Raw genomic sequence first — 16,609 nt, forward strand, 5'->3', positions numbered from 1 at the left:
AGATTGAGATGGGGATGGCTCTGAGCACTAGTAGTGGCGTCTGTCCACTGGAATGAGAAACCTCTGTGGTCTTCTAATCCTGTCTGTACTGAGAGTTAAATGATGGGACGTTCTCTGTTCCTTTACCTCCACTTAGGACTTTAACTCCGCATCTCTCGGGTGGCTGGGTGCCCTTAACCCTGCTTCAGAGCCCACAGGAGACTGGTTCCCACCATGCTGGAGGACCCAGCTTTCTCACTGATCTGAGAGGGGTGGGACAGGATTCTTGGCGGGAATTTGCTCTGGTCTGGTCTGGTCAGAGCAGATCTTGCCAGACCAGAGTAACGGCATCTCTAAACCTCTATTTACAGATTTAATTTCTATCCAACAAAAATAAATAATTTATGCTTTAGAAAGCTTATAAACAGGGTTATAAGAGGCTGATCATCTTACAACAACAACAACAAAAAATTATTGTCCCCGTTGTTTTTTGTTTTGTTTTGTTTTTTAAGATAATACCCATCATTATACAGTATGGAACTTAAAATGTTTATATTATTCCATATCTTGGCTCTAGATTTCCATGAAAACTTTTATAAATATTACAATATAAAACACTGGTGCATATACAAGCACTGTTTATGAACAGGGTGGCAAAAGGAGCTGACGTCTTGTCATGTAAGTTCTATCAGCATTTACACCTCCACACCCAGCACATCAAACATGAGCTCTGGCAACAGAGTCTGGTCCTGGAAGTGGGCCAGCATTGTCTCGATGCTTTGTCATCAAGAACTAGCCGTGAAAAACTTTAAACACAGTCGTGCACACTAAATACCCCCATCAACTACTTCCCCTGACACTGGCCGAGCAACTGTGGAATCTAGTCATTCTAATCATGTGACTGAACTGTACCTGACCTCATTCCTCACTGTAGTCGACAAGCAAGTAGCATTAGATATATGGCAATGCTCTGCAAGGGTACAATGAACAACAAACAAAATTCGTGAGAAGTCAAGTTATGTTTTGAAACACTACAGAGAGATACTTACCATCGAAATCCTCTGGCCTGGTGAGGTCGATGACTCTGTGACCAATCTTTCCATCCTCGCCTAGTTTGCCCAGGTGATGGCCAAGGCTGTCATAATGAGACCTCTCCTGCAAAAATGAAAGAAAATTTTGGTTCAGATATACTTTCCTGTCTGCAGGATTGTTTTTTCTTTATGTACCATATTACATACTATGCCAGGAAAATCTTTGATATCGAAAATGGTATTTATTCAGTTATATTGAGACTTGTTTAAATTATACCATTCTGTGAAATTATGTGTTCTTTACACAATGGTACAATGGTCTATAAAGTTAAATTATTAATGTAATAAATATATAAAATTAGTAAATTGACAACAACAACAACAATAATAATAGGTAGTATTATAATTATAATCTGAATTAGAAAGAAAGAATTGTAAGGGCACCAATTCAATACTGAAAGGCACACAACCCTGCCGGACACACATGCTCTTCGCATGCATTTTGATGGGCCCGTGTCAAGTCATCTTTATCACAGCTGTAGTTTCTTACTGTCTTCATCTGCAGGGACTTGTACCGATAAAAGTCTGAAACACTCTGCTAAAAAGGATTTAGAAACAACACACTGAAAGATCCTGAGCACACAATGTAGCCTGGGACCTCCAGTGAAATGCTCAGCTTATTTTTTTTCTTTTCCGTTCTCTAATCTTTGCAGTACATGCCCCTGTCTCCGCCGCCCTGAGCTCCCTGTCTATCATTTATTCAAGGCTCATGCTCGGAGGAACACGCCGTGTTTTCCCTTTTGTCGTGTTGCTCTCTGTTCAGATTAAACTTGGCATCATGTCGCACTTGATGCACAATAAACCCCTGTCATTCCTCGCCGGTGCGACAATATTAAATGTCATGTCCGTGTGCATCTACAGAATAAAATAATAGCTTTTGGGGGATCCTCCTGAATGGTTGCAGCACATTAGACTTAATGTATTATGCAGAGGAAGAGGGCCGACCGCTGCTCGGGCCCATTGTTAAATGACCTAGTTCTGCCGTGAGTGCGGCAGGGCATTAGTGGAGGCCCGTCTCGCTCTCTCTAAAGACTCGAAGAGGAGATGGACACTTTGACTCGGCATGATACAAGTAATCTCTCCCCCCCTCCGAATGGAGCAGGAAGATGCTAAAAGCAAAGCGCGTTATATGGCGAGTCGGCCCCAGAGCGTTTGTTCTTCTCCCAGGGTGTGCATTCAATCTCAGGCAAAAGGTGTGCTTGAATTGTCTTTTCTTTAGAGAATGCCTATCATACACAGTTTGAACAGACACTCGGGCGGCCTCCCAACACAATGCTAACAGCTCCCCTGCCACAGACGCAGACACAGATACCAACGCACACATTAATCTTTCAGCCGCGCTGCTTTGGCCGTTTTGCTCGTTTGTTTGTTTTCTATTCTTTTTGCCACTGGGGAGTCCATGGAGCATGGAAGTTCTTCACACAGCAAAAGATTATCACTCCGGCTCAACTTGTCAATACCTAAAGACAATAGTGGATTACTGGGGAGTATTCCATGCTTATTGCTGTTGTCACTTTAAATAAACTTTATTATCACTGAGGGGCAAATTCACTAAACAGTTCAGGCATGTTTGTATGTGGTATTTCAGCATGAAGGCTTGTGTCACGTTCACTAACCACCTGCAATCCAGTTTAACTAGGTTCAAAATGCACTTAACTAGCCCTGTCATTTTTTTCCCAGCACGAACATGCTTTTTTCCCTATGTAAATAAGGCCCATTATAGTTTATTTTTTTTATATATATAAATACATATTAGTTTCATATAATACATATATACACACTGCTGTTCAAAAGTTTGAGGTCAGTAAGATTTTAAATTTTTAAAGGCCCACTGAAGTGCCTTGAAATGCACAGCATTATTCAGTCTGTTGACGTAATTTCCACCGAAACAGGAAGACTTGGTGGGAACAGCTCCTCCCCTTTTTTAAATTAGCCAATAACGTTTTGTTTATATCACATCTCAGCTAGAGCCATTGAGCTCGGCAAAGCCGCAGTTTCCTCTTAATCTAACTGCATTTCCTCCATATCGCTTTAAAATATGGCATTCTGTGCTGAATTCATATGGGTCCGATACGATTTCTGGTATGCGCCGACTCGCGCATATGATCCGCTCTGCGATATCGTGTCTCTGGGCCGGAACAGACTTTAATATATTTTACCTGCATTGAATAACGTGTGAGTAATTAAAAAAAATAAATAAAATAACAAATTCATTTCATAGAAAAAAAAAATGAAGAATTATCTTTTGTCTGCTTGATAACATAAATATTTTTTTTCCCTTCTGAAAATGATTACTATTACTCAAAAACATGGCACAAGCATCAGAGGAAAAGAGAGAAGAGCTGTAAAGAGAGAGAGTACCGCAATTTCCCACCACCATGCTTGATGGAACAATCATTATTTATGGCCATCTGAGTGATTCTGATGTACAATTAACCACTACCTGCTTATGGCCTGTCATTAAGAGCTGCCTGTCTTGACTCTGCCTTGCTTATTTAAGTGTTTTCTAATTATGACATATGTAGCGGTCCCCGCTGGGCTCAGGCGGCTTTGTAAAGATAAGTTGGAGAGCTAGCTTGGTGTGCCACGCTCCGTGTAAAGCCTCCTACACTGCTGTATTCATCACCAGACCGCATTATTGCACTTAATGAAAGAGGCGCAGCACCCAATGACAAATTGACTGATGTGCGATTAGTCGCACGAGTGATGGCCGATGCTCCGTGGACTGTCCACTAGGGAAGGGCCCAACAACTTGTCTAAGTGTGTGCGTATGTGTGTGTGTGTGTGTGTGTGTGTGGGGGGGGGGGGGGTGTGTTATAAATTACTTGCTTGTGTCATCCCCTCCTCCCTGCTCAGCTGGCTCCCTCTGATCAATCAACCCCTTTTATAAAGTCATGATCATTAAACATCAGTTTGGGGAACAAGGAGCATCCATCACTGAGTTTCATTAAATACTGTTTAGGCACTAAACTTTCTAATTTTCCAGAGCAATAATTAAAGAATGAGCCGGACAAGAGCCATTGTACGTGAAAACGAGATTAGACACAGTGTCTGGGGTCTAACTTAATGGAGTGAGGTAGAGAGTTCATTGATGCCTAGGAAGTGCTGATATCCACGAGAGATAGTGACACTGTTTACAGTGCACATTAGGAGTCTGTATTTCGAGTGAATAAGAACATAAAACTGATGTGAACACCTTCAAACATTGTACAATGAATTTCCATTCAATTTAATATACTGTGTTTTATATACTTATTGGTTGTAACTTCTATAATTTATGTCGTAGCATTATAGAAATAATTTATATGCATAACACCAAGCTTTTTGTTTGAAGACTCGAAAAAGAAAACGGGCTAAAGCTCCTTTACTACTGTCTGCATCAAGTGCTGTGATAAATCAATGACATTTTTATTATTTTATGGTGTCATTAAATTTTTACTGATCACTTTGCCACAGAAGAGCAGTAAAGGGTGTGTACCATCCCGAGAAAGGCCCATCCAGTTAGGCGAATGCTTACCAGTACATCTCTGCGACCATTGTGCTATAAAGGATATTTATAATGTGCATTACGGCAGCGAGATGGCAAGAGCCCCGAGTCTCGGCAAGTACAGAGAGAAGGAGAAAGGGAAAGGGCGGTTAGGGGAAAAAAAACGGAAACAATGCAAAAAAGAAAAGATGTCATGGTACACGTTGTGCCCCTCCCATGCTAACCACGACCTCTCTGGCGCACGACTTGCCCTTCCCTCAAATGAGTTCAGCATGCAGCCCTTCATTCCCACATCTAAAATTATAACCACACAGTCCTAAGCTGAAGTGGAAAAAGACACCCACAATAATCTCCCCTCCACTATCCTTTTTTCCCCCTCCATCCTCAAATTCAGTTACAGAATGCATTTTGTTTCAATGGAGGAGGGTTGCACATTGAAGTAATAACACAGAAGGGCCGATGGCAAGGATGGTGGAACTTCTGAACATCTGGATAGTAGCCAGAGCGAGGAGCCCATGTCAGCGCAGCGGAGAGGGCTTTAATCAGGCCGGCCGCAGAACATGTGCCTGAGGACTGCAGCGCTGGCCGCAGATTTCATGTATTTTGGGCAGGAGCGCATTGTGCTGGTGTCTACCCTGTACTTACGCATCACACTGCCATAGAGTGACGCTTTTCCTGTGGTAAATATAGCCTGGCTTCAGCCATATGGCCTTGAATTGTTACAGCCGGGTCCAGATAACGGCAACTGTGAGACAACAAAAGACTGGCCTTGCCAGCACGAGCACGTCAACTTAGTAATCTGCCTTTTCTGTCGCCCAGGTGCACATGGCTAATATAACCTGGTTTTAAAAAAATCACAATGGTCAAGTGCATAACTGTTTGTGCCATGTCCTTGTCCGGGGCTCTGAAAGCTGAGAATACAGCATGTTCTGTCAGTTCCACACCTGGCTGAGAGATCTAAGAGATAAAGGAAATAAAAGAAGGCTTTGAAAGCCTGTTACAATGAGTTCTTGCTGTGTGTATCAGCAATATAGGTTGCTTCAGCCAGCAAAGCCCTATACAAGCTGCTGCAGTGCACATCTATTTTGCCCCTCATCTGCTTTCAATTCCTGCTGTAACCAATCAAAATGTTATTTATAATTGTGCAGCTTTCCAGTAGTTGGTAGTTTTAAAACGTTTAGTCTAAAGCACATGCAGTTGCTCGCCGAGCCTGGAGTTGCTTTCATGCGGTTGCTCGGTTTTTATACCCGAGCGGTAGTCCACACTCGCAGGCTCCCAGAGCGGCCGCTGGCAGAGCATGTTTGGGGCTGCGACCTCCCTCCACTGGTGGCGTCCTATCCGAGATTTTTTATTATTTTTTAACCTGCCAGAACCAATTAATCTAAAAACATTGACATGAGAGGACTATGACATTTCCATTTTTTTTATTTATTTTTTAGAACGTCCTGCATGGACGTTAACATGCTATAACTATGTTAAACTGACAACTTGCTCACTTATAAAACCCACAACATCTGACCTTTCGACATCACGGGGGAAATGAAGCATTTTATACGTGTCCATCTCTCGGCTGTAAAAGAAACTCTGCAGCGCTGTTTTTCTATTCTGCTGCGTTGAGATCATCGCCTCTGGATTTTGTTATGGGTTTTCTGGCTTTAAATGACCCTGAACTGTTCAGTGGGTCCTCAAGGATCTGTTAGAGGGACCTTGCTTTCTCTGCTCTTATCATGCAATCTATTTATAATAATGGACACTCTGAATCGCATGATCTGGGAGACAGAGAGTTCTTTATGCACCTGTTCGGAGGGATTTTGTCCCAATATGGTGCCACATAAATGACCCATTGTAGCCTATTCTTTATGCCGGCTTTGTTGCGGGATATCTGGCGTAAGCAGAGCTGTGCAGGTCTGGAGTATAGGGCCTCGTTGCATTTTTGAATGACTGCCCTGTTTTGGCCATTTGTGTGATTTTACGCAACCACAGTGTAAAATCAGCTGAGCTTCAGTCATGTCTTAAATAAGAGAGAAAAAAGCTGTAGAGAAAGGGCATGACCTTGTTTCAGAACTAGCTCGAGACGTGCGCCCACTCTCACATGTTGCCGCAAAAGATGCTATTTATATACCCAAACAAATGGAACAAAGAATTAATGTAAGCAATACTCAACAATGGCATTCGCTGGCTATGGGCTGTGCTTGAGTTTAGAATATAATCAAATTTTGGACGGCCAAAGCCATGTACGGCAGGATTTACTTTGCGGCCAAAAATAACCTATGCTGGCAATTTCCAAGACAGCAGCAGAAAAAGGGGTAGAAAATTGCTTCCAGGGCTGCAGACCAGACAAGATTATACCCCAAGTCTTTGTAAAGGGAAGTGTGAATAGGCCCCTAACACATACATGCGGGGAGGGAACGAGAGCAAACATTGGCTTCGGGTCTAAAGGTAGGGGGTGAGGATTTCGAGGAGAGTGAGGAAAGCTCCATTTAAATGTTTGTGGCCCTGTGCTCTGGGATTTGAGAAAAGTGAATATTCCACTCATCAATAATGTAGGTGAGAGGAGGGGGCAGGGAGGCCGGCGGATGCTCAATAGGTTAATACACTGGCCTTTCACCCTTTGATTCCAGTTTGGGAAGTGTCAGCACAAGAATATATTTTATCTCCTTGCCAGACCCCATCGGACTGCAACATCTGTCAAAAAGTAGGTTATTAGCAAGGGCGAAATATCTGAAATCAAAATCTGGGCTCTTTCCAGAGTGGAACCTTGTCATTAGGTGGTTTGTGAAATTCAATTTGAAAATGTAAAATCAAACAAAGTAGTTTAAAACTAGTGCATAAAACAGATCTTGAAATGTACAATGCAGTGTCCTTCCCAGGGAGGAAAAAATGTACTCTGAATAGGGAATAAATAATAAAATAGTATAACAGCCCTCTGTAGACAATATACTTTTAATAAATATTTGAAAAAAAAAGGCAAATTGTTGGAGGTCCCATAAAAGCTTTCTTTTACTGACGGAACATCAAAGGGGGAAAAAAAGACAAATAGAAAACAAGCAAGCAAGCGCTAAAACATGAATATTTTACACATGCACCTAAAAGACAGGAGACTCAAAGGAGATACTCTTCCATCTCAGAGAGAGTGAAATTGCTCTATGTGAGAGAAAAAGGAATGCAGGTCATTCCATTGTGTTCTATGGACACACTTTGTATTAAAAGATGAATTGATCCATCTGTAAGCAGCACTTAGCCTCACTCTTCAGCTCAGTCGTTACACTGGGATAAATCAATATTTAATATCCCCCACCAACAGCCCCAGTAGATGATTTTAACCTCTCCTTAATCCCATTTATGTTACCTTTCCAGAATCTTCCACGTAAGCTTTCACTATGATAAACTTCCAAACAGCAGACTGGAAGGCAGTTATTAAAGGGCGTTCAGTATTTATGTCAGGTGAGGCGATGTGCTGAAATATTAATATTCTGAAACTGACCAAAGTGAAAGCTTTTATCTGGAACACTTAGAGGCCTTTTTTTTTTGTCCGTTAGGCGTGAGCAGCAGGCACAGGCCAACTGTCTAACTGCTGGCAGCGCTGGGTGATATACAGCGGGCGGTTCATTACCGTTTTGTACATGGCTGTAGTAGCTCTTCCCATGACATGTAAAGTGTCCCCTCAGAAACATATGGCTAGAGGGCATTACTGTGGCTTTAACTTTACAACTGGCTTTTAGGTATCAATGAAGAGTTCTAAGATGATATGAAACAATTAGGCCTGCCAATTTATTGATTAATGCTTAGAAAAAATACAATAATAATAATAATAAAAAATAAAATAATGATCATGCCCCTGATCTATGTGTTAACTGCGCAAATTGAGCTAGAGGACAACTAGACATATTTTTCAAAGGTAAAATACTTTTAAATGTATGCAGCATCTTTAAAGAGATGAAAGGTGAGATGGAAAAAAAGAAAAACATCCAAAGATGACAACTTTTAAATAAATAAAATATTAACAATGTAAGAATGTGTCCTACAGTATGTAAAAAATTCGGTAACACTTTAGTTTAGGGTCCAGTTCTCACTATTAACTAGTTGCTTATTAGCATGCATATTACTAAAATATTGGCTGTTTATTAGTACATATAAAGCACATATTAATGCCTCATTCTGCATAATACCCAATACTTAAACTTAATAACTACCTTACTAACTATTAATAAGCAGTAATTAAGAGTTTATTGAGGCAAAAGTTGTAGTTAATAGTGAGAATTGGACCCTGATCTAAAGTGTGACGAAAAAAATTCAAATAAATAAAAAAACAAAAACTTGCCAAAATATTATGTATTAAAATTATCTTCATTTTATCGCTTTCACAGCAAAAATTGATGTATTCAATTAATTCTGATTAATCATAATTTCATGGAATTCATTTGATTAAAATTGAATCAGCCCAAGTACCAATACCCAAAAATTAGGGATATTCTTCATATTATGCTGACAATAATGAATGACTGCATTAGCTCAGTACCATTCGTTTGAACTTCAGAGACACATGGAACATATGAGGAGGAAAATACAGCTTCTGTTTGGCCTCTGGTTGTTTGCGACATCAATACGTCTGTTTGGCTTAGCAACAGACTGAGGTGGAGCTGCCTTTATGATATCATCATTTGCAGACAGTCTTCTGAGCGAGGCTACAGTACAAAAGAGGCCTGCCATTTTCTTCCATCACATTTTAAGGTCATAAACTTGCATTCTCAGATATGGGAGCAACTGAAAACTCAGATGGAAAGAAAGAAATAAAGAACGAGAAAGTCTTTGCAAATGATACTTCAAAAAACGAGGGAGTCTTTGTGATGTGCTCTGTGACCTATAGCAACAATGATAACCCAAGCATACCGGTCATATTTTCACACTGATAGAGCACCTAATTATTATTTGTCGTTCCCTCCTCTGCCCCTTTCTTTGCGCCGCTGGCTGCCCAGAATTACCTTGCCCTCACATCAAAGTCCTTTAGGGAAAACACATTTAGCCACAAGCTTAATGTCTTTTTCTCTGAGGGGGGGGAGGTGGAGAGAGACAGGCCGCCTCCAAACTGATTTCCTCCCCACTTAGAAAAACACATAAAGTTCACCTGAGCCGAAATGTCCAAATAACCATGTGAAAAGGTAGGGCCTTACAATCGTGTGAAGACAAAACCCAAGCCAGACAAAAGAATAGGAAAAAAGGCGTTAAGCTCGGCCTGCTAAGAACAATGCAGCCGTAGGTGTGTGCTGCCTGTTGACAAACGTGCCTTTTCAGCCATTGCCGGAGCAACATTCATGTCATGTAGCGGCATATTCGCACATTTGGCTGACCATGAGCTAACCCCAGAGCAATTTTGGGAGGTAAAGAGGGAAGGAGAGGATGAGTTGAGGCTGGTGAAGGTGGAATAAGGAAAAAGGTGGGGAGGGAGACAGCCACAGGTGATGGCTGCATGTTCACATACCGCAACCACCTCCAAAGAACACGAACAAAGCGTGTGAAATCTCAAAAGAATGGCGCGTAATGCACTGGCTTAGGTGATATCTCCGATTATAATGGCTTAGAGTTGGGCATTGTGTTTGAGAAAACAGGATTAGGACTTCCACAATGCCCTTCTGAGCAGTAAAGAGGTATTGTAAATTGCTAAGAGAAGCAGCAATAATATAAAAATGAATAAGCTCAGCCTTTATCGAGGATGCTCTTTGGGTCTCAGAGTTTCCTTCCATGCCACCCACATCGGGGCATGTCTTTCGCCCTGACTTCTAAGTTGATTGAAAAATAGTCCCTCTACTTTTTTACATATACATTGACCTACTTTAAGATGCTGGTTGAAAGTAATCAGGTGGTGAAAAATTAATGAGCCTCCACTCCCAGTTCCTGCCTGCGTCTCACAGCCAACTGGCAATATGGCATCAATCAGATGGTAGTGGTGTCTGTTTTTCTGCTACTTGATTGACTCATTGATTGAAGATATTTTTAAAAGGAATCCCTGAGAGAATGCCTGCTCCCGGTACAAAGTGGGCCTGTCCCACACCAGGGGCTGAAGAGGGCTGCCTGTATGCTTTAATTGGGCAGAGACATCATAGTTTGAACCCGTACAGGCCAGGCACCAGAGGACTACGATGGTCCTCCTTGCTCACAAATGCAAACACACACACTCATCCACCATCTACCATGCCAATGTCAATCAAAGGCACTCCTCTGGACGTGCTTCAAAGACCTTGATTGGTTTTAAAGATCATGTCTGAAAAAACACTGTGGGCTCAAGTCCTTGAGCTTGGCTGTTGTTGTACCCTCAGGCGAAAAAGGCAGGAACAAGAGTCAGTTGTGTTTGTTTATATACTTCTGCAATGGAATCTGCTTTCTATCAAATTGCATGAATAAAATTGGGTTTTGAGGTAATCTCATTACTTTGATTTCTTACATGCAAGAATGATTTTGGACAATTTTGACAATAAAACAAAGAGAAAAGAAAAACATATTTCTTAAACTACAACTTTATCAACACAAAGAGCCTTTTTATTATGAAAATCTAATTACTAATTGCCTGGTTTAACTGTCTAACTCAAAAATGATTATTATTTTTTGTTACAGTGAACTAAAGACAGATTTTTACTTTTTTGGTGAGAATTGTATTGCACATTGTGACTCCCTAAAAGATAATTTTTGGGGGATTTTTTTAAAAATAATTATCATTTTTATACATAAATATCTGCACTCTAAATAATATCTGTAAAAAAATAAAATTTACACCGTAAAATACCGTAAAAACAATGCATTCTGGGTAATATTATTTGTCATTTTCAAGATTGTAATCTATAGTCTACTTTTTTTCGAAAATGGCAAATATTACCCAGAATGCATTGTTACAGTATAATACTTCAGTATATTACAATAACTGCGACCGAAATCAAATACATCTCTACTATATAGTACGTGAAAAACAGTATGCAAATAGAGTAGTATGTCCGAATTCATAGTATTCGAAAAACAGTAGGTGAAAAGTCCCTGGATGACTCACTACTTCCAGTGAGATTCTGAAGTGTGCATACGATGGACACTTTACTATCTCATGAGGCCACGGGAGAGGATTTGATGAATGGAGTTGAAGGGACGTAATTGATGCTGGTAGGTCATGTGACAGTAACAACATGGCGGATATAGTACATCCGAATTCATTCATACTACATGCATTCATACTATATAGAACATACTTTTTCAACGGTGGTGAAGTAAATTTAGTAAATTTACATTTAAATTTAATAACTACTCAACAGTACGCAACTTCGGACGCAGCTAATGCATTCTGTATATTACAATGCATTCTGGATAATATTATTTTTTGTTTTCAAGAAAGTAGCCTATAGGCCTCTTTTCTTAAAATGACAAATATTACTCAGAATGCATTGTTTTTATGGTTTATTACTATTTCAATGGAAAATGGTATTTTACTGTGTAAATTTGTTTCGTTTTTTTATAGTTGTTTTTTAGAGTGTGTGAGACTCTTTTTTTGTTATTATTTATTACTTTTTATTGATAAAATATTAAATAGTTTGTTATGCTCTAATTCAAGCACTTCCGCAATCCAAAATCCCTGTAGTAACCCAACAGAGTTTAAAGGTGTCAAACACACACACCTTATCAGCTCTGCAGTTGTTCAGGCCCATGCTGGAGAGAGCAGACAGCTTGGCCTCCATTCCTTGCTGATGATGCTGAAGCTGCTCTCTCTGAATCTGCTCCCTCATCTTCCTCGCTTCCTGGATGGCCTTCATCACTGCATCCTGATCTCCAAACAGTGCTGTTGAGTTCAGGCTGGACAGGATGTCTGCGGAGACAAATAACTTGGGTTGACATACATATACACATATTCCGTATTGTGAAACACAATATACTGTAGGAGGTCTTGAGAGTACAGTCTGCATGTGTGCACTATAAGTGTGGCCGACTCCATGTGTGGGGGGGAGCAGGAAACTAAGGGAGCAATCTCAGTGTGTGTCGCCTTTCTGTAATTAGCAGATCAAAGTGAGGTGAGGCGGGATGGCAGTTAAATCTCGGAAATAGTAGAAAAACAAACACCAAGCCTGTGTTCAAAGCCCAACTCCAAGAGGAGGAGGGAAATGAGCAACATAGTGTCGTTTTAATGAAAGACTGTTTTTAGCAACTGTTAGTAGCAGCTTCCAAAAAAAAAAAAAAAAAAAAAAAATCTTAATATGAGAGATGAACTACAAGCTTTGAAAACAAATATACAGCAATGGTATCCGTTAATCTTTACTGCGTCAAAATGGCAGGGTCTAAAAGAGATTATGAGTTGGGAGTTTGTCAAGTTCACTCTCTGATTCCACACTACAAAGAACCAGAAATATACAATTAGTCTCTCAGTTGTGAGGATGTTAATAATTATAAAATATTTCACTACATAGAACTGTAAAAGCAGGCCAAATACAAAGTTTTACCTAGAGACGAGCCACGACCCATTCCTCCGATGGGGCTGGGGATGCCTCCGCTCTTGGACAGGCTGTTCGGGCTGCTCTTGCTGCCTGGAAAGAGGCTCTGTGTCGGGGATGTGGGGGATTTGACGGGCTCAGCTGTTTTGGGCCGGGCAGAGAGGTTGAGAGGCTGCGTTCCCTCCTCCTACATAAAAGACACAAAGCTTCTGTTAAAACAGGGACATCCAATAGAGAGATGCTTTCCACCTTACATAAAAGACAATGCACCAGAGGCTATTACTGTAGACTAATTAGTCCGACTCCTCCAAGACATGGGTTCTGTATTCATAGCCAGGCTCTGTGCCATGCTGTAGCTCCTTGGTGCAGTGAGGGCCAGGCTTTGTTCAGGCTAATTAAAACCCTCTCTGTCTGAGCACACATCTTTATCTTCTCACCTGCTCTCAGGCCTGAGAGAAACGGTTAACAGCTAATACATCCTGTTTCAAACAAATGCAATCAGGCTAGAGAGCTTGTTGCTATTGTGGCTGAATGTATTACAATTAATTGTGTGTGTTCTGTTGTCTTTGTGGTGACCAAATGTGTTCCCTATGAGGAGAACAGCTCTAATTTGTGTTGTGTGGTTGCTATAGATTTAGGGATATACACTATCGTTCATAAGTTGTTTTTTTTTTTTGTTTTTTTTTTGCAGAAATTAAATTAGCTCAATACTTTTATTCAACAAGTATGCATTAAAGTAATCAAAAGTGCAAGTAGAATTTATAATGTTACAAAGGTTTTCTAATTCAAATAAATGTTCTTCTTTTGACCAGCAGCACAACTGTTTCTATATTGATAATAATAAGAAAAGTTGAGCATCTTGAGCATCAAATCAACATATGATTTCAGCATGATTTCAAAAGGATCATGGGAAGACTAGAGTAATGGCTGCTAAAAATTAAACTTTGCCATCACAGGAATACATTTAATGATTATAATGAAATAGAAAACACTTGATTTTAATTGTAATAATATTTCACAAAATTGCTGTTTTATTTTTTAAATCATATAAATGCAGCCTTGATAGAGTCTTCTATCAAAAATTCATACTGACCCCAAAACCTTTGAACGGTAGTGTATATGCTAGGTGATGAGTAAAACACAATATATAATGTGTCAAAATAGCATCATCAATCCAGAACAACGTTAAAAGCACATCTAATCATATTAATGTATCTTGTGTAGGCTAGAAAAAGATTTCACTGGCAGTGTTGTACTGTCCAAACAGATGGGCCACATACAGAGACTGCCCCCAGCTCTTTACAAATCTGACTGCCAATAACAGTTTGTCATTCAATTACGCTTCAACTAGACAAACAAACAGATTGCAAGCTAATTAAGCACAGCATATCTACATATGGAGTTAACGGGGCAAAAATCACACAACATCTTTGATCAATAGCAAGATAACGTATCTCATACAACATGTGTTTGCTAAAAGAACTGAAGTAGAGTGTCTAAAAATGCCCGTCCGGCTCTGAATTCTGCCTCAGTGTAATTGCCAATGATCTTACCGTATGCTTTGAGATGTTGATATATGGCGGCGCTCTCCAAGGGCAGAGCTCCAAAAGCCCCGGAGGAGCAGCTTAGCTGTGCAACTGAAGAGGATTACGGGTGCTACGCACACACTACTGTTCAGCTCAATGATTTACCCCTGTTCTATTGTGATATTAAACTAAACTTTTCCAAATGTGCAAGTGTTTTGGGTTACAGCAGCAGCACAAAAAAAGCAAAACGATGATATATATCAGTGAAGACTGATGGAAAAGCACTATATCCTGCGAGCACACGACTGTTGATCTTATAAAAGAAACAAAAGACAGTCATCACATCATTGTAGCCTCATCAATATATTTAGATTATGTGCCTCTGATGTCATTGCCTCTGTTCTGTCCAAGTTAAATGTAACGCACAGGAAAATGTGGGCCAGTCTCTGTCATGAGAAACCATGTGTTCCAAAAATTGCTCTCCAGGAGCAGGGAAAGCCATAGCAACCCTGTCCACAGAGTTCTGCTTGAGAGAGCGGTGCCTTGTAAAAGCAGCCCAGATTGATGGGCTCGGAGCAGGAGAGCCGGTGGCGGGCTCTCGCTCACTCGCTCGCTGCTGTACCTACCACAGCTGATTTAGTGAACAAGGAAGAGGAGAAGACTAGGTCAAGCACCACTCCACTCGCACTAGACCGGGCCGGAACCGTACCTTGACTTGAGCCAGGGGGGTTGAGGCCCTCTTCTCGTTCTTCAAGCCAGACGGGGAGATCGGCCCGGCAGAATTGGGGGGCTGGGGCAGCGGAGGCATCTTGGCTCCTGGAGAGACCTGCATGCTGGCCAGCTGGGCGGCGTAGAGTTGCTGTAAGGAGGGAGACAACCCACAAGCGTTAACATCCAAAGCCAGACACCATTCAAAGCCTTTATTCTCTCTTTTCTTCTCTCCCTTGCATTTCTTTTTCCCTTTCCATCCCGGCATAGAAGCTCCATCAAAGGTCTAACTGTATATCAAAGCCTGGATCCAGGGAGAGACAGCAGCCCCAAAAAACCACACAGCAATGGCTCGCATACAAGAGACTTGGAGCCACTCGTCTTTCCACTCATCACACAAAATTTGCAGACTGAAGCTTAGCTGCTTCTAAGATCTGATTTCCTTCCCCTCGCTCCCTGAAGTAAGCCTCTTTGACTTTAATTGGCGCCTTTACGAGTCGCTACTCAGACACCTGAACTTCCCAATATGATGGCGCAGAGCATGTTCCCCTGAAGTTAGTCGAGTTTCCATTATGCGCTATATCAAAGGCATTCATTAAGACAGGAAGCCTGAAAAAGAGAATTCATGTTCTTCTGCTTATTTTCACTGGCTCACGGTCAACACGCTCGCTAACATCAGCAACCTTCCAGCAGTACACGTTCAGCGTGCTGAAGTGAAACGTGTCAATCACTTATCGCAGCAAGTAAAGAAAGTGTGCGAGAGAGGTTCAGATTTCAGCTCTGAGACTGACTGTCTGTCATAACCTATTGAGGATGATTTATACTTCAACACATTGCTAATAGGCACACACCAGGCAGAAAAAAAGTAACAACAGCACCATTAAAAAAAAAAAAAAAAAAAAAAAAAAAAAAGCAGCGTTAGATCAAAAGGATCAATTAAATACAAAATCCTGGGTTAGAATGTCAAATTGTACAACATTATCGATATTTGTTTTAGCGGGGTGTATTATTCACAGACGCTTAAAACAATCACACATCTGTTGCTTTCCCTCAGGCAAATATTGATTAGCAAGCAGGTAAATGCTTATATTGTCTTTTGTCTCTCACATTAAGTGAAATCAAGGCATGGGAATGGGAAAATTCTGAAAATTAACCAAGGCATGGGACATAATATCAGATGAAATCAGCTCTGAAAATACTGAATATGCATGAAACTTTAAGAATTTCCACATTGGTGGACAATAAAGTTCAAACTAACTAACTAACTAACTACATTAAAATCTACCATAACAGCATACTGTAAAGTAGGACTAAAATGAAACTTAAAACTTTCAATTAGAAATGTTGCATTTGCAACTA

General features: G+C 40.7%; 1 protein-coding gene across 21 annotated transcripts in view; it reads right to left on the reverse strand.

Moving 5' to 3' along the window:
- Window positions 1–16,609, reverse strand: part of sox6 (SRY-box transcription factor 6) — a 161,543-nt gene that overhangs the window by 14,012 nt on the left and 130,922 nt on the right. For all 21 annotated transcript variants that reach the window (XM_067399613.1, XM_067399627.1, XM_067399615.1 and 18 more), the window contains 4 exons: window positions 15,252–15,401; window positions 13,026–13,203; window positions 12,210–12,397; window positions 1,029–1,134 (listed from right to left, as the gene is read on the reverse strand). In XM_067399613.1, coding sequence (XP_067255714.1) covers window positions 1,029–1,134; window positions 12,210–12,397; window positions 13,026–13,203; window positions 15,252–15,401 — 622 coding nt within the window. The remainder of the gene's footprint in view (window positions 1–1,028; window positions 1,135–12,209; window positions 12,398–13,025; window positions 13,204–15,251; window positions 15,402–16,609) is intronic.

This window comes from Chanodichthys erythropterus, chromosome 11 (assembly GCF_024489055.1).
Source record: "Chanodichthys erythropterus isolate Z2021 chromosome 11, ASM2448905v1, whole genome shotgun sequence".
In the NCBI taxonomy this organism is placed as follows: domain Eukaryota; kingdom Metazoa; phylum Chordata; class Actinopteri; order Cypriniformes; family Xenocyprididae; genus Chanodichthys; species Chanodichthys erythropterus.